Source organism: Typopeltis vanoorti, chromosome 1 (genome assembly GCF_054136105.1).
Source record: "Typopeltis vanoorti isolate ZY-2024b chromosome 1, IOZ_Tvanoo_1.0, whole genome shotgun sequence".
Taxonomy (NCBI): domain Eukaryota; kingdom Metazoa; phylum Arthropoda; class Arachnida; order Uropygi; family Thelyphonidae; genus Typopeltis; species Typopeltis vanoorti.
This window is the reverse complement of record NC_143549.1, coordinates 20,999,936-21,019,067: the sequence shown is the minus strand read 5'-3', so window position 1 is coordinate 21,019,067 and position 19,132 is coordinate 20,999,936. Positions and strand designations below refer to the sequence as shown.

Below are 19,132 nucleotides of genomic sequence, written 5' to 3'. Positions count from 1 at the left end.
CTGTAGTATTCTGTTTATTTTATCTAATATCCCTTTAATATATGGATTGCTACAGTTTTTTTATAATCTAGTTTATTTTTGTCTTTAAACTGAGGCTTGTGAAGAATTTCGTTGATAGCATTGTCTGTAGCGTTTTAATTCATGTTTAAGTGCTTGTTCACTGGAGCAAATCTTCAAAGTCCTGTTTCTTAGTGTGTTAATGACACCTAGGTCTTGTGTTGGGTGGTGGTAAGAGTTTATGTGTGTATATTGGCCAGTGTGTGTAGACTTATGGTAAACAGTGAAGAAAACACTGCCAGAAGGAAGACGTGTGACAAGCATCTAGAAAAGGAAGTGTGTTCTGACTTTCAATTTCAACTGTGAATTGTATGCATTTGTGTTAAATGGCTGAGGAAAGTGTCTAATGTCTAGTCACCATGGGACCAAATAACGAAAATATTGTCAACATATCTAAGCAGACTTTGGGTTTTAAAATAAAGGAATCCAGAGCACACTGCTCAAAAGCTTCAATATAAAAATTAGCAATTTGAGGGATGGGGGAGATAATGGTGAGCCTATGGCTGTGTCTACTTTTTTGCAGATAAAAATTATTTTGCCACACAAAATAGCAGGAATGTAGTACATCGGCAAAGAGCATTGTGTGATATTGGGTGGGAATATGTTCTGTTAAAAGAATTTTGTCACTGATTGGAACATTTGTGAAAGGGCAGAAATGTCAAAACTGACCAATAAATCACTTTTTTTCCCTAGCGCGATGTCTTCAATTTTGTTTACTAAGTGTTGTGCATTTTTAATATAGGAGGCAGAATGACCTACCAACTCCTTTAATGGTGATGCTAGTTTTAGATGATAATTGGGGCTGTCATACAACTATTGGCTGAAGTGGTGCATTCTGCTTGTGAATCTTGTGTAAACGATATTCTTAGGGAACAAGCATGGTGCGGAAATAGTTATTTAACTGTATCTGCAAGCCAGGATGTGACTGATTTAAGTAATTAGCCTTTAAAGCAGGGATGCACAAACTTGTTAAGGCTGAGGGCCGCATAGTTCCACTGTTACTTATGGGAGGGCCACCAAAAAAAAAACTTGAAAGTTATCTACCATATATTGTTTATTTTATTTATACCTATCATAATTGTTACAAAAACGGCAATAAAAAGTAAGTGAATTTAATTTGATGCGTGACATTGCATTGATTTGACAATTGTTTTGATATTTGGTTCGAGTTTTGTAGTAGTCAACCGCAAATTTGATTCTAAATTTTCATCAGTCAAGCGGTTCCTATTTTTTGATTTGTTAATATTCATGACTGAAAAAGTTTGTTCACAAATATAAGTTGAGCCAAAGAGGCTTGCACATTTTAATGCATTATCTAGCAACCATTTATAATCGTTTTTATCAACACAATGATTGAAGTTTAATAAATTGCCTTCGTTAAATTTATTTCGCAGGATCTCATCATTTTGAATGTCGATGAGTTCAAGCTGTGCTGATTCAGGTGCATTTTTGGGCAAAATGGCAAAAGGATTGCTAAATAAATCTAGCAACGGTTTCACTTTTTTAAAATCAGAAAACTGATCCTTGAAGGCTGATATCAAGTTATCAATCTTTTCAACATACACAGTTTTGAAGTTGACATTGAACTTTTCAGAAACTTTCTTATAATTAGAAAAATGGTTGTAATTCCCTGACTTCAGTTGGATTTGAAATAGATTTAACTTGCACTGAAAAGACAAAATGTGGCCGTAAAGTTGAGTAACCAATTGATCTTTGCCCTGGAGTCGCATATTTCACATATTTAAATGATTAATAATGTCAACTAGAAAGGCTAAGTCACATAACCAATCTGAATTTTTTATGTCAGAGACGTTTTTTTTTTTTTTTTCAGTCATGAAGATTTCAATTTCATCAATTAAAGTTAGGAACCGCTCCACAAAAACCAACCATATGGCTTCGCTACGTTGATGATGATGTGTTCGCTATTTGGCCCGTGGCTCTGAAACACTCCTCTCCTTCCTTACACACTTAAACAACCAAAACTCCAGAATCAAGTTCACCCTGGAAAAAGAGGAAAACAATAGCCTCCCCTTCCTAGACACACTAGTCACCTGCCAACCTGATGGAACTTGGTTTTCTCAGTTTATAGAAAACCCACCCATACAGGCAGATACATTCACCAGCAATTTCCCCCCCCCCCCCCCGCCTCATAACAATATGGGGTTATTAAGGCACTATTCAACAGGGCTAAACTAATCTGTTCAAATGAGAAAGCTCTAACCACTGAACTAAATCACATCCTTAACACTTTCTCAGCCAATGGCTACCCCCCCCCCCCCGGCAAAAAAAAACCAAAACAAGTTATCCACAACCCACCTCCTCCCTTCCCCCCCTTCACAAAAAAGATTACTCTAAATCTATCACCATTCCCGACATCCAAGGCACCTCAGAAAAAATCAACAAAATCCTAAAAAAACATGACCTGACCTCCTGTTACAAACCTTACAGAAAATTGGCATCCCTTATCCGCTCCACTAAAGACCAACCACTTCCCCTAGACCTACCTGGTGTTTACCAGGTCCCTTGCAGTTGTAAACTGTTTTACTTTGGTCAAACAGGCAGGACAGCGAATATCAGAATTTCGGAACACAAGGACTACATCCGTTTTCACAAATACAGTCATTCTGGACTTGCGGACCATGCTCTGGATACACGCCACAGAATACGGTGGAAGAAAGCTACAGTGATACACCGTAGCAAATACAAATTTGAAAGACTCTTTATGGAATCAGCCTCAGCCCTAAGAAATTCTCCAAACCTCAACAAATTTGGTTGTATGCGACTGCCCCAAATTTGGGAGGCCTACATCTGCAGACCTTCAGCCCAACGGCCAAGAACACCTACTTAGCCCGCTAGAGGACACCATCAGGACTGTTAGGAGAACAATAGTTTCATCTCTTCATTCCCGGTTTCTGTGTTGTAGTGCCTACGTGCACGTAACTTTTTTGTAAGTTCCTTTAGAAAATGGCAAAGTGACGTTGCCGAAATATCGGAAAATATTTATTAAAATTTAATTTAATTTATATCCTTAACTACGTTGTTCTATTCCTTAAGTGTTTTAATAATAGAGCAATAAATACAAAATGTTATATTCATTTTACTTTAAAATGTTACATTATATACAGAATGTTATATTCAGGCAAAAATCAAGAAAAAGAAGTAGTCATAGTATTCAACATTAAATACGAGGTAAATCTTCTTGAATGGCAGACAATATTAAGTAGAGTGATGTGGGCAAATATCAGAATCGGGAACTGGACGATGAGACTTATTTGTGCCTATGGTCCCACGGAAGTTTCTACTAAAGTAGAAGTAGAGGAATTTTTTAAGGCTTTAGAGAAAGCAACTGACATAATGAAAAAGGAAAAGTTGGTCCTTGTTGGGATCTAAATACAGAGTAGGAAATGATTGTCAGATATCCAAAAATATTTTGGGAAAATTTGGAGAAAAGAGCAAAGCTAATAATAATGGCAAATACCTGTTGGATTTCAACTCAGGACATGGACTGGTTATGCTCCAACATAAAAATGTGTCCAAATTCACATGGAGAGAAGAGGCAAGGAATAAGAAAAGCCTCATTAACTATGTTATTGTTGATAGTGATGTTTTCTCACTAATGCAGGATACTAAGAGTGTACAGAGGATTTGAAATCGGAAGTGATCACTATTTAGTCTTGAGCAGGATAAAATTGAATTTCATATTGAAAAGAAGAACATGTAAGATAGTGTCAAAGTGAATAAAAGTTAAGCAGCTCTCAGATGTGAACAGTAGACTAAAATACACAAACAATATTGAAGAAACAATGAAAGAGTTCAAGAACAGGAACCAAACTGTGGTGATTCAATGGCAAGTCCTGAAGAAAACACTGGCTGATTCAGCCAGAGAGGCATGTGGTGAGGTTGTCTGCAAGAATGGAAAAATGAGAACTACATGGTTAACACAGGAAGTTAAAGAGGCAGTGAAGGAAAAGAAGAAAGCATATCAAAAGTTCCTGGCAAATAAGTCAGCTTTTGCTCTTAGAGAATACAGATACAAATGTAAGAAAGCTAAACACTATGTAAAACTGGCTAAACAAAAGTCATGGCAGGATTTTGGCAAAGAACATAGAAAATAAATATCAAGAAGGTGGAAATATAATAATGATCTGTATTTAAGATATTCTGGAGGTTGTTGAAGAAGCTTAGAAATGGAGGAAAGAGTGCTGTAAAAGGAGTTAAAGAATAAAGGTGACATGAAAACTGGAGAAAAGATATTCTTGAAGTATGGAGTAATTAATTCGAAAAATTGCTAAATTAAACAAGAAGTGACAGCACGGTGGTAAAAAAACACTCAAAAGATATGCAATCAGGAATACATATCCATATTTGAAGTAGAAAAACCCATCAAAAGCCTGAAATTGGAAAGGCAGCTGGAGTAGATGATATTCGACGAGAAATGCTCAAGCATGGAGGTATAAAAGTCTTACAGTGGCTGCATTGCATAGTTCAGAAGGCCGGGACAGAGGGACGAATTCCAAATGATTGGAGTAGAGCTCTCATAGTACCTATATATAAAAAAGGGAAATAAAACTGAATATGAGAATTACAGATGTACTTCCCTACTAAGTGTTAATGGCAAAATTTATGCAAATATACTTAAGAAACGGTTGTGGAAAGGAAGCTTGGTGAAGAACAAGCTGGATTCAGGCCAAATAGAGGTGGTCAGGATCAGATTTTCACTTTACGACAAATAGATGAGAAATTGTGGGAATATAATAATGATCTGTATTTAAGTTTTGTCGATTTGGAAAATGCATATGACAAAGTTCCGAGAGAGAGAGAGAGAAGCTATTCAAAACACAACAGTTGTATGTTGTCAATGGGGTATTACATCAAACTATACTTAGTCTTTATTTGAGTTGTAAGTCAGCAGTTGGAATTGAAGGAAGTACAGGAAGATGGTTTAATGTTAAATCTGGTGTCAGACAAGGATATACATTGTCCCCACTCTTATTCATTATCCATATGGATCACATTATGAAGAAAGTGGTATTAAACCTGATATCAAAATTGTTGGTTAATCTCAGTTCTTTGCTTCATGCGAATGATGTTATACTTCTAAATAAATCTGCTACAAGTATGCAAGATTCTCTGACTAAATTGAATAACTGTCGTAATAGATATGGTATGAAGGTCAGCAATAACAAGACAAGACAAAGAAAATAGACAGAAGCATCGAAAATATCAACTGCAATGTGAATGGAGAACCTATACAACAAGTAAAACTTTTCATCTACTTAGGCATGATTTTTAGTGAAGATGGTAAATTTAATATGGAAGTAGACAACAGAATCCACAAAGGTGGTATTGCAAAAGTCAACTGAATAAATATATATGGAATAAGAGAAAAATTAGTCAAAACACTAAATTAGCTGTATACAAGACAGTGTTCAAACTAATTTTACCTTATGGATCTGAGCGCTAGAGACCGCAGATATGAGAGTCCTGAGAAAGATTAGGGGCATGAACAGATGGCATCAATGGCAATATCATATTAAAAATGAGGATATTAGTAAAGAACTTGACATTGTTAGCATCCAGAAATGTGTTAGCAGAGATAATCCCAGGTGGTATAGTCACTAAAACAGAATGGGAGAGGAAAGATTAGCAAAAGAAATGTTCTCTGCCAGTTTGGCTGGAAAAAAACCCAGAGGAAGACCAAGATATATGTGGATTCTTAGAGTAAAAAGTGCCTTAGAAGATAGAAATATAAGATCTGATAATTTTGGAGTCTTGAAAGGTAATAGGTTGATTTGGAGGAAAATTGTAGATAGCAAGTTAGTAATGATGTAATTTTTTCATGTAGTACTATCATATCCTCTACACCCCTTGAGGGTACATATCAGGAATTTTATGATGATGGTTATGTTATAGTTTACAAGTTGATAGGTGCCGTTGTCTGAAACTAACTGATTCATTTTTTCCTGATAAGCTATTCGGTTTAAAATAACAATGGCACCCTTTATCAGCTCTAGTGATTAAGATGTCCTGATTTTCTTTTAAAGATTTCACAGCTGCCAATACAGACTTTGTTAGGTTACTAGTTATGATTTAGTATTATTTAAAATGTTCAGGGTTTCAAATTGTATTTTATGCACTTGTGCATCAATCTCCATAAATTATGAGAACCCTTTCTTTTACAGTTACATGGTGATCAGCCTTGATTTTAGTAAAATTATGGAGACTACAACCTTGATAGGAATAATTATTTTAATTTCCTGATGTTTTGCCCTTCATATTAAGATCATCATCTGGAGTGCACGCGCGCACACACACACACACACACACACACACAAATTTGATCAACCGTTATTCTACTGGCCTCACCTCTAGGGAGGAAAAAAAATGCATCAAAGCTATATTCTGTTTATAACATCATCAGAGAACAAATTCATATGGGACAAGTGGTGGCCTAGTCCATAATTTAACATGAGTGTTATATTATAGTTAAGATCCTAGATTACTTACAGTTCTTATTATTATTAACTCTTAGATCAAAAGGTTATGTGGGTAGAATATGTGCCATTCATATTCTTGGGATTTTCAGACCAACATTATTGTTAAGATTAAAGTGGTTGATATGAATTTCACAGGCCTCCTTAAATTTATACTCATATCACATTTCAGTGTGATATAAACAAGAGCTGCCTTTCCTGTCAATTCTGTATAAAGTATTCAGGGCATGATCAGAAAGGCCAGAATTACCATAGTTAGTAAATGTAATGTGCTGTTTATGTTCCTTTTTTTTGACAGAAATTGTGCATCCTTTTGCACCTATACAGGGGAAATTACAGGTGCAATGAATACGGTATACTCCAGAGTGGGCCAGCAGAGGAAATGGATCATTGAACGAGTTGAATAAGTTCTTTTTAATTTTGCAGGAAGTTTAAAGATGGCATTAAGGTTGTATTTCTGTAGTATTCTGTTTATTTTATCTGATATCCCTTTAATGTATGAAAAGGCTAAATACAGTTTTATTGTAATCTAGTTTAGTTTTGTTTTTAGGTTGAGGATTGCATACAATTTTGTTGATGGTATTTTGTCTGTAGCTATTTTTCAAGAAGATATTGCTGATAACTTTAATTCATGTTTAAGTGCTTGTTCACTGCAGCAAATCTTCAAAGTCCTGTTCTTTAGTGTGTTAATGACATTTAGTTTTTGTTTATAATAAATTCAGTTTAAGCCTTTATCCAAGTGCAAGCAAACAAAGTTTGCGTCTGAAGTATTTTCAGGACTGAGGCAACTCGTGGTAAAGGTGGACCAAGCTCTCATCACTACTCGTCTTAGAATCTCCCATAATGCAAAGCACATCTCCTTGCGGACATGTATAATGCTATGCATTAAGGGAAGGGTGACTACCCAGACAAATTTCAACCTTTATTGAGGTCTTCTGCTAGAGGTATTCATCAGTCCAATTCAAGTATCTATCATGTAGGTTGCACCATTTTTTCTTTGCTCTACCCCTTGGGGGTGGGTGCCCAGAAAATATGTCTAGATGATCACTGCCTTGCATTGTTCTGACCCAGTATCATCCAAGTGCAAGCAAACAAAGTATGAGTCTGAAGTATTATCAGGACTGAGGCAACTCGTGGTAAAGGTGGACCAAGCTCTCATCACCACTTGTCTTAATATCTCCCATAATGCAAAGCACATCTCCTTGCAGACATGTATAATGCTATGCATTAAGGGAAGGGCAACTACCCAGACCAATTTCAAACTTTATTGAGGTCTCTCCAGCGGGAGCCAGACCCAGAGGTGGTGATATTAAGGTGGAAGTAATGGAGAAGTCATATTTACCTATAGGGGTTTCACCTTATTATTAAATTACTCTGGATTAAGAGAAAGATGTTGGAAGTTTTTTCAACTTGGTTAGACTATAATAAATTTAGTTTAATCCTTTATCCAAGTGTGAACACACAAAGTTTGCACCTGAAGTATCTTCAGGACTGAGGCAACTTGTGGTAAAGGTGGACTAAGGAAACTTTGTTTGCTTACACTTGGATAAAGGATTAAACTAAATTTATTATAGTCTAACCACGTGGGAAAAAACTTCCAACATCTAGTTTTTGTGTTGGGTGGTAGTAGGAGTTTGTGTATATATTGGCCAGTATGTGTAGGCTTATGGTAAACAGTGAAGGAAAGAATGCTGAAAGGAAGATGTGAGAAGTGTATCTAGAAAGGGAAGTGAGTTCTGATTTTCAATTGTGAATTGTATCCATTTGTGTTGCTTGTTTAGGTGGCTGAGGAAAGTGTCTATGTCTGGCTTCCATGGGACCAAATAATGAACTTTGTCAACGTATCTAAGTAGACTTTGGGTTTTAAAGTAAAGGAATCTAGAGCACATTGCTCAAAAGCTTCCATATAAAAGTTAGCAATTGGGGGTGGGGGGAATAAGGGTGAGCCCATGGCTGTGTCTTCTTTTTGCAGGCAAAAAGTATTTTGCCACACAAAATAGGAGGAATGTAGTACATGGGCAAAAAAAAAAAAAGCACTCTGATACCAGGTGGGAATTTGTCCTGTAAAAGAAGAATTGTGTCATTGATTGGGACATTTGTGAAAAGGACAGAATTGTCAAAACAGAATAATATATCACTTTTTTCTAGTGTGGTGTCTTTAATTTCTTTACAAAGTGTTGTGTGTTTTTAATATAAGAGGGAGAATGTTCTACCAACTCCTTGAGTCTTGATGCTAGTTTATTATCATAACATTGAGTTCTCACAACCACCATAGCTGATAAAATATAATTAGAAACCTCACACATTTTAAATAATACTAAAGCAATAATTAGCAACCTAACCAAATTTGAATTAGTAGATGTGAAATCGTCAAAAGCAAGTCAGGACATCGTAATCACTAAAGCTGATAAGGTAGTGCAGTTATTTTAAACTGAACTTATCTGGAAAAAATGAATCAGTCTCAGATAACTTGTGAACTATAACCCAACTAATGGGATTAAAAAGAAAACAGAAGAATTGCTTAAACAGTCACATCCTGGCCCACAGATACAATTAAAAAACTACTTCCACACTATGCTTATTACCATCACACCAAGATGTGGTACGAGGGTAAATTTAAGGAGGTATGTGAAATTCTTATCAACCACCCTAATCTTAACAATAATGGTGGTCTAAAAATTCCAAGAATATGGACTGCACATATTCTACCCACTTAACCTTTGGTCTAAGAGTTAATTATGATTAGGACTGTAAGCAATCCAGGATCATAACTCTAATACAACACTCTTGCTAAATTATGAATTAGGCCACCACTTTTTCCATATTAAAACTATCTATATGAATTTGTTCTCTGATAAGGTTGTAAATAGAATATAGCTATTAGTATATCTACTATCATTGATATAGTAGACATACTAATGCTTGATAAAATGTCATTTCCATGACACATTTATTTACAAAATGATTTTAAAGGATATTCTCAGTTTATGTATGTTATAACTATTAGCCTAATATTATGTCAATGATCCTTTCAGATGTTCTGTTTTCTAAAAATAAACTATATATATTTTTTGTACTTGAATATTTTATATGTACAGGGTGTTCGGGATAAATTTGACATATTTATAATTAATTATATTTTTCCGGCTGGGGCGTCGCCCGGTTAAACAAGGCCCCCATTGTTTTCGCCAAGGAACCAGGGCGAACAGCGAAAAGTCAGCTACTGGAACAAATCTGAAAACAAATCCCAACTCAACATCACCAGAGTTAAAGATCGGTACTATCAACGTAAGAAGCCTGAATGGCAAAGAAATGGAGCTAGCTGAGGAATTAGATAAGTACCAGATTGACATAATAGGGGTGACTGAAACAAAAAAGACCAAAACTGGTGAGGTCTTTCTGAGCAATAAATACAAAATGTTATATTCAGGCAATAACAATCAAGGAAAAGAAGGAGTAGCCATAGTATTCAACACAAAATACGAGGCTAATCTTCTTGAATGGCAGTCAGTCTCAAGTATAGTAATGTGGGCAAATATGAGAATGGGGAACTGGACAATGAGACTTATTTGTGCCTATGGTCCCACAGAAGGTTCTAGTAAGGTAGAAGTGGAGGAATTTTTTGAGGCTTTAGAAAAAGCAACTGACACAATGAAAAAGGAAAAGTTGGTCCTTGTTGGGGATCTAAATAGTAGAGTAGGAAATGATTGTGAGACATACAAAAATATTTTGGGAAAATTTGGAGAAAAGAGCAAAGCTAATAATAATGGCAAATATCTGTTGGATTTCTGCTCAGGACATGGACTGGTTATTACTAACACCATGTTCCAACATAAAAATGTGCACAAATTCACATGGAGAGAAGAGGCTAGGAATAAGAAAAGTCTCATTGACTATGTTATTGTTGATAGTGATGTTTTCTCCCTGGTGCAGGACACCAGAGTGTACAGAGGATTTGAAATTGGAAGTGATCACTATTTAGTCTTGAGCAGGATAAAATTGAATTTCATATTGAAAAGAATAACATGTAAGAAAGTTTTAAAGCGAATAAAAGTTGAGCAGCTCTCAGATGTAAACTGTAGACTAAAATACAGAAATATTATTGAAAAGAAAATGAAAGAGTTTGAGAACAGGAATCAAACTTTGGAGATTCAGTGGCAAACTCTGAAGGAAACATTGATTGATTCTGCCAGAGAGGCATGTGGTGAGGTTGTGTGCAAAGATAAAAAAATCAGAACTCCCTGGTGGACACAGGAAGTTAAAGAGGCAGTGAAGGAAAAGAAGAAAGCATATCAAAAGTTCCTGGCAAATAAGTCAGCTTTTACTCTTACAGAATACAGAGACAAATGTAAGAAAGCTAAACAGTGTGTAAAACTAGCTAAACAAAAGTCATGGGAGGACTTTGGCAAGAATATAGAAAATAAATATCAAGAAGGTGGCAAAATATTCTGGAGGTTGTTGAAGAAGCTTAGGAATGGAGGAAAGAGTGCTGTAAAAGGAATTAGAGATGATAAAGGTGACATGAAAACAGGAGAAAAAGATATCCTTGAAGTATGGAGTAATTACTTTGAAAAACTGCTAAATGAAACAAGCAGTGATGACAGCACAGTGATAAAAAACACTGACCAGGCATGCAGTCAGGAATACATATCCATACTTGAAGTAGAAAAAGCCATCAAAGGCTTGAAATGTGGAAAGGCAGCAGGAGTAGATGATATTCGACCAGAAATGCTGAAGTATGGTGGTATAAGAGTCTTACAGTGGCTGCACTGCGTAGTTCAGAAAGCCTGGACAGAGGGATGAATTCCCGATGATTGGAGTAGAGCTCTCATAGTACCCATATATAAAAAGGGAAATAAAACTGAATGAGTGAATTACAGAGGTATTTCCCTACTGAGTGTTCCTGGCAAGATCTATGCAAGTATACTTGAGAAACGGTTGAGAAGAATTGTGGAAGAAAAGCTTGGTGAAGAACAAGCTGGATTCAGGCCAAATAGAGGCTGTCAGGATCAGATCTTCACTTTACGACAAATAGTCGAGAAAGCATGGGAATATAACAAAGATCTGTATTTAAGTTTTGTCGATTTGGAAAAGGCATATGACAAGGTGCCAAGAGAGAAGCTATTCAATACGCTGCAGTTATATGGTGTCAATGGGGCATTATATCAAGCAATACTTAGTCTTTATTTGAGTTGTGAGTCAGCAGTTAGAATTGAAGGAAGTACAGGAAGATGGTTTAATGTTAAATCTGGTGTGAGACAAGGATGTACATTATCCCCTCTGTTATTCATTATCTATATGGATCACATTATGAAGGAATGTGGTATTAAACCTGATATCAAAATTGGAGATGTTAATGTCAGCTCTTTGCTTTATGCGGATGATGTTATACTTCTAAATAAATCCGCTACAAGTCTGCAAGATTCTCTGACTAAATTGAATAGCTGTTGTAATAGATATGGTATAAAGGTCAGCAATAAAAAGACAAAGACAATGAAAATAGGCAGAATCATTGAAAATGTCAACTGTGTTGTGAATGGAGAACTTGTGGAACAAGTAAAACATTTCAGCTAGTTAGACACAATTTTTACTGAAGATGGTAAACTAAATATAGAAATAGACAACAGAATCAGCAAAGCTGGTATCGTGGGAAGTCAATTGAATAAATTCATATGGAATAAGAAAGAAATTAGTCGGAACACTAAATTAGCTGTATACAAGGCTGTGTTCAAACCAATTTTAACTTATGGATCTGAGAGCTGGGTCAGAAGTAAAACACGTGACCAAAGACTAGAGACCGCAGATATGAGAGTCCTGAGAAAGATTAGAGGCGTGAACAGATGGCATCAATGGCAATATCATATTAAAAATGAGGATATTAGGAAAGAACTTGACATTGTCAGCATCCAGGAATGCGTTAGCAGAGCTAATCTCAGATGGTATGGTCACTTAAATAGAATGGGAGAGGAAAGATTAGCAAAACAAGTGTTCTCTGCCAGGTTGGCAGGAAAACGACCCAGAGGAAGACCAAGATATAGGTGGATTGATACGGTACAAAGTGCCTTAGACGATAGAAATATAAGATCTGATAATGTTGGAGTCTTGACAAGTAACAGACTGATTTGGAGGAAAATTGTAGATAGGAAGTTAGTAATGATGTAATTTTTTTCATGTAGTACTATCATATCCTGTATTCCCCTTGAGGGTACATGGCAGGAATTTGATGATGATGATGAACATATTTATTAAAATGAACTAAAATTAATATTATATATATATACAGGGTGTTCGGGATAAATTTGACATATTTATAATTAATTATATTTTTCCGTAAGTTACATGTATTAACACACACTTCTCTTCATTTAAAAGTTTGGACCCTTCTTCATTCATATACAAGATGTCAGAAAGGATGGATAGCTGGAACCCACCTGAATCATGGAAGAGAATAACTTGTATCATGATGATTCGTGCCCGCCATCAAAATAAGGATATTACGACTGCTGCCCAATGCTCCCTGAATACAGTAAAAACAATCAGGCATGAACTAGAGACTTGCAATGGTGACTACGAGGATGTAGCAAGAAGAAAGATCCCTAGCAGACGATCTGATTGCGTTCGTACAGCAGAATTCCTCGCAAATCTGCAGGAACAGGTGTTGAAGAACCCTGGCATTGGAATTCGGGCTTTGTTCGTGGAGTTGCTAACTGTAGTCAAGCCCTGGATAACAAGGGTAGCCAATGGTAGGCCGTATGTATGGCAGCAGGATTCGGCCCCTTGCCACACCTCTGGGAAAAGTCAAAAATGGTTGTCTGAAAATTTCTACGACTTCACCAGTCCAAATGTTTGGCCTCCAAACTCCCCAGACCTTAACCCCATGGATTATTTTGTATGGGGCGCAGTTGAAAAAGACACCAATCGCACTTCCAGTAATACAAAAGCCCAGTTAATGGATAAAATTAAAACAGTTTTTGCGGCCCTTCCCAGGGAGACTGTAGCATCAGCTTGTTCGAGGTTCCGGAGCAGAATTGAAGCTGTGATCGATGCTAATGGTGGTTATTTTGAGTAAATCTTGTTGATAGTATTGTAATTAACTCTGCCTGTAATGTTTTTTTGTCAATTCATTAAATTTAATAGATACAAAGAAGATTTTCTTTTTCCTTACGAAACTGTCAAATTTATCCCGAACACCCTGTATATCCATGTAAATTGCTTATTTATCATTTACAAGTACTACAGAATGATCAGATATGAACCAATGAAATCAAATTATGTAAACTATATAAACTATATAAATAATGCAAATAATACTTACGGCTTATTTCAACTAACTGGTCAAAGAAAAAAATTGGAAATAATGGCTCTCTTAATTCTCTCAGGTAAAGCTTTAGAACACCTCCCACAGAATTAATATCACTAGCATCTGAGACATCTGCTAATGGGTCATCACCTACAGTAAATATTCCCAATGATTACTGCACATATTTCCAAACTGCAAATTTAAATAAAATAAAAATAATGAAAATATTTATTATGAAGTCATTGTGGTAATTACTACAATCCATAGAGACTACCATGTTAAGAGCAAAAACTTTCATGTCCCAATGTTTTACATTGTTTCATATTAAGGTTCTCATTATCTGGAGTACACACGTGTAATATATCTATAAAGAAACATGTTACATTACAATTCAAAGTATGCCAAAGTAACACTAATTTGGTCAAATAATGACTGATGGACTAGTGTACTTCTTCTGCAGCTTTTTCCACTTAAGTAGGGTCGCTGTTTGTAGTGAGTCTCCTCCACAACCTCCTGTCTTGGGCTGTAGCCACATCCAAGTTCTTCATCCTCAAGTCCTCCTCCACCATCTCCCTCCATCTCTTCTTTGGCTGCCTGCGCTTCCTACTCCCCTACACATCCATCTGCATGACCTTTCTTCCCACATCCTCTTCCTCCCTCCTCATCACATGACCAAACAATCTCAACCTTGCCTCCTGTATCTTTGCCCCAAAGTTCGTAACTTTCACCGTTCCCCTTACATAGTCATTTCTCAGATGATCCTTTCTGCTCACACTGCACATCCACCTGAGCATTATCATCTCCACTACCTCCATCCTGCTGATGTTATTTTTCCTCAGGGTCACAGTTTCCATAGCATACGTCATAGCTGGTCTCACTACTGTCCTGTAGATTTTGCCTTTTAGATTGATCGGCACCCTCTTATCGCATAGCACTCCAGCCATCTCTCTCCAGTTCCTCCATCCTACATCACACTTCCTTCTCAGCCTCACCATCCTCTTTCATTGTTGAACCTCAGTATCTAAAGTCACTGACCTTACTGATGACATTTCCTTCCAGCTCCAGATCTGTCTCCTGGCTGCCATCCACTTTGCAACACATATTGGCTGTATTGAATATGACTACATTGCCACCGATTGGTGAGAGTGATCATAATGTTATTGTTGCCATAAGGGTACATGTGAAATTACCGGGCTGGTCTGGTAAGTATGACAAGCTTAGGAGATTGCTTGGTTCAGTGCCATGTAAAACTGCAAGGGCTGGAGGTTGATAGTGCATGGGAAGTGGTAAAGGAGCGTTTGAAGGAGGCAATGGCTGACTGTATACCAAGAGTCCAGATAGTAAATCAACTAGGGTTAATGAATAACATCATTAAGCTTGAGCTGCAAAAAAAAAAGAAACAATTGTGGAGGGAATTTAAGGAGAAAGGTGACCTACAGGCACACGAACAGTATAAATCACAGGCCAGAAGGGTAACAAGTGTGGTAAGAAAAGCAAAAGCGGATTATGAAAGGAAATTAGTCATGCAAGCTAAAGAGAATCTCAAACAGTTTTTTCGATATGCTGCAAGTAAAAGAAAAAATGTATATGGCAGAATGATTTTAAGGAATGCCGATGGTAGGGAGGTAACTGAATCAGTTGATATAGTGGAATTACTGAGGGAGCACTTTGCAAGAGTATATCATCCAGGTGGTGATATTGCAGAAATGAAGGAACTAATAGCTTATACGGGAATTGATGTGAATGAAATGGAAGTGAATAGCATATTACAAAACCTTAATTGGAATACATCTGTGGCATACCAGCTCGGGTCTTATGTGAAGTGGCTAAATAATTGTCAGTGCCCTTGACCATTTTGTTTTAGTCTCGGGTCTGGGTTAGTCCAGAGGGGGATGAAAAGAGGGGAAAATAGTTCCACTGCAAAAAGGAGGTTCCAAGACTGCTGTTGCAAATTACTGACCGATCAGCATATCAGGAGTTGTTGTCAAGGTTTTGGAGAAAGTAGTCAAGAGAAAAATACAGAAATGGATAGATGATAACGGGACACTGTATGGAGGATAGCATGGTTTTGTGAAGGGTGTATCATGCCTCAGTAACTTGCTCACGTTTTATAACACAGTGACGGCTGAACTGAATAAGGGTAATGGGTTTATAGTGATACTGCTGGACCTTGCTAAGGCCTTTGACAAGATACCACATGGAATTCTAATCAATAAACTGCAGCATATGGGAATGGATATATGGTTGGTGAGATGGATAGGAGGGTGGTTGATGGAGAGATACCAGAGAGTGGTTTATTCAGGAGTAGAGTCCAAAAGATGGCCTGTGACTAGTGGTGTGCCACAGGGTTCTGTTCTTGGACCACTACTATTTAATTTGTTCATTAACGATATAGGAAAGGATCTGAGAGGAACAGTTCATTTGTTTGCGGATGATGCAAAGTTGGGTAGGGCAATAGTCAATGCAGATGATGTCAAAATTTTGCAGGATGATTTGGATAGATTGGAGGTCTGGGCTAAGGAGAATGGATATCAATTTAATGTGGCAAAATGTATGGTTATACATTTTGGGGTGAAAAGATTAGCAGCAGTATACCACATTGGTGGAACTGTACTCCGGGAAATTGATGAGGCCAGGGTTTTGGGAGTGTTGGTGGAGAGGGAGTTGAAGTTTAGGGGGCACATTGCAAAAATGGCTAATTCAGCTCATCAAATCACTTGGTTACTGAAGAATACTTTGACGAGCAGAGACAAGCAAGTTATTGTTCCTCTGTATCAAGCCTTAATAAGACCTCATCACGACTACTGTGACCAGATCTGGGCACCAGGGTTTCTTCTTGATGGGGAGGAGGTGGAGAGGATCCAGAGCCGAGTGACCAAGATGATAGCAGGTCTATGGAATGAACCTTATGTGAACATGTTGAAGATTTGTATGTTGCAGAAATTGGTTAATAGGTGGAAAAGGGGCGATATGATTGAGACATTCAAATTACTAAAGGGTTTCTATAACATTAATTCAGAGGATATTTTTCAGAACAGGACTGGTGGTGGGAGGACTGGGGGCCATCCATGGAAACTTGGCAAGAGTGTGGTTAGCAAGGTTGTTAGAACTAGGTTTTTTACTTGGAGAGTGGTGAATGAGTGGAATAAGCTGCCAGAGGTCTGTTGTGGGTGCCATGACTGTGAATGAGTTCAAGGCAAAGTATGATAGATAATGTGTGGATGTTGAACAGTTGTTCTTGACATGATGTTTAGGGCTTCCTTTGACGAGTCTAAGGACTCATTGGAGTTGCCCGTAATAATAATATACTCTGTTTTACTTCTGCTCAGTCTCATGCCTCTCTCTCTTCCAGTACTTTCCTCCAACTTTCCAGTTTAGCTGCCACTTCTCTTGATTCTGCACACAGCACGATGTCATCTGTATACAACATAGTCCAAGGCGCGTCTTCTCTCACCTCCTCCGTCACGGCCTTCATCACAATATTAAACAGGAACAGACTTAATGCTGACCCTTGATGCAAGCCAACTGTCACTGGAAAACTTTCTGTCTCTCCCAGCAGGTCCGAACTCTTGTCTTCACATTTCTGCACATATCGTGCACCAGCCTGACATATTTCTCCAGTACCTTCTTCTCCCACAGACACCGCCAGACTTCTTGCCTTGGCACTCTTTCATACGCTTTCTCCAGATCAATAAATACCAGATGTAGCTCCCGTTGCTTCTCTCGAAACTTTTCCATCATCTGCTGTAACCCAAAGATAGCATCTGTCGTCGATCGACCAGACATGAAGCCAAATTGCTCCTTTGCAATCTCCACCTCCTTCCTCAGTCTTCCATCAAGAACCCTCTCTAGGATTTTAATTGTGTGGGACATCAACTTTATTCCTCTGTAATTCTTACAGTCTTGTGCATCCCCTTTACTCTTGTGGATGGGGACAAGAGCACTTTCCCTCCTAATTATATGACTTTTAAGAGCAAAAAGTTATGTGGATTGAATGCATGCCATCCATATTCTTGAGATTTTTAGGTCATCATTATTGTTCACATTTTCATCAAAGAGATTAGAATTATATATATATATATATATATATATATATATACACACACACACACACACACATACATACACAATACGTGTTGAAAAAAAGACCGAACTTTATTCCTCTGTAATTCTTACAGTCTTGTGCATCCCCTTTACTCTTGTGGATGGGGACAAGAGCACTTTCCCTCCTAATTATATGACTTTTAAGAGCAAAAAGTTATGTGGATTGAATGCATGCCATCCATATTCTTGAGATTTTTAGGTCATCATTATTGTTCACATTTTCATCAAAGAGATTAGAATTATATATATATATATATATATATATATATACACACACACACACACACATACACAATACGTGTTGAAAAAAAGACCGAACTTTTTTAAATAGCGTGTCAACCAGCACAGAGAGCATGCTGCAATGACTGAGCACATCTAGCAGCAGGTTTTGACAATAAACTGCCACTTGCTCCATTCTGCTATGAGCATTAGTTGTCGAGTTACATCCGCTAAAGTGAGCACGTGCACAAGCTGTTCATCAGATTAGTGACAATGAAAGAGTTTGATGAATAGTGTGTGTGTGTGAAATTTTGCTTTGGCAAAAATTTTACAGAGACATTTCAATTGCTTAACCAAGTATATGGGAAGGACTGTATGAGCCGAATGCAGTACTATGAGTAGTTTAAGTGTCAATAGGATGAGTCGGTCAAAGATCAAGGTGATGTTGGTTGTGTTTTTTGATCGGAAAGGCATATGAATGGTGGTGATAGGAGTTAGCATTATATATACAGGGTGTTCGGGATAAATTTGACATATTTATAATTAATTATATTTTTCCGTAAGTTACATGTATTAACACACACTTCTCTTCATTTAAAAGTTTGGACCCTTCTTCATTCATATACAAGATGTCAGAAAGGATGGATAGCTGGAACCCACCTGAATCATGGAAGAGAATAACTTGTATCATGATGATTCGTGCCCGCCATCAAAATAAGGATATTACGACTGCTGCCCAATGCTCCCTGAATACAGTAAAAACAATCAGGCATGAACTAGAGACTTGCAATGGTGACTACGAGGATGTAGCAAGAAGAAAGATCCCTAGCAGACGATCTGATTGCGTTCGTACAGCAGAATTCCTCGCAAATCTGCAGGAACAGGTGTTGAAGAACCCTGGCATTGGAATTCGGGCTTTGTTCGTGGAGTTGCTAACTGTAGTCAAGCCCTGGATAAC

The 19,132-nt window shown here is 37.4% G+C and overlaps 1 protein-coding gene across 4 annotated transcripts in view; it reads right to left on the bottom strand.

Annotated features, from left to right (window-relative positions):
• LOC150109823 (SLIT-ROBO Rho GTPase-activating protein 1-like) overlaps positions 1-19,132 on the bottom strand; it is a 564,129-nt gene that overhangs the window by 156,607 nt on the left and 388,390 nt on the right. For all 4 annotated transcript variants that reach the window (XM_090396844.1, XM_090396869.1, XM_090396853.1 and 1 more), the window contains one exon: positions 13,867-14,001. In XM_090396844.1, the coding sequence (XP_090252970.1) occupies positions 13,867-14,001 (135 nt within the window). The remainder of the gene's footprint in view (positions 1-13,866; positions 14,002-19,132) is intronic.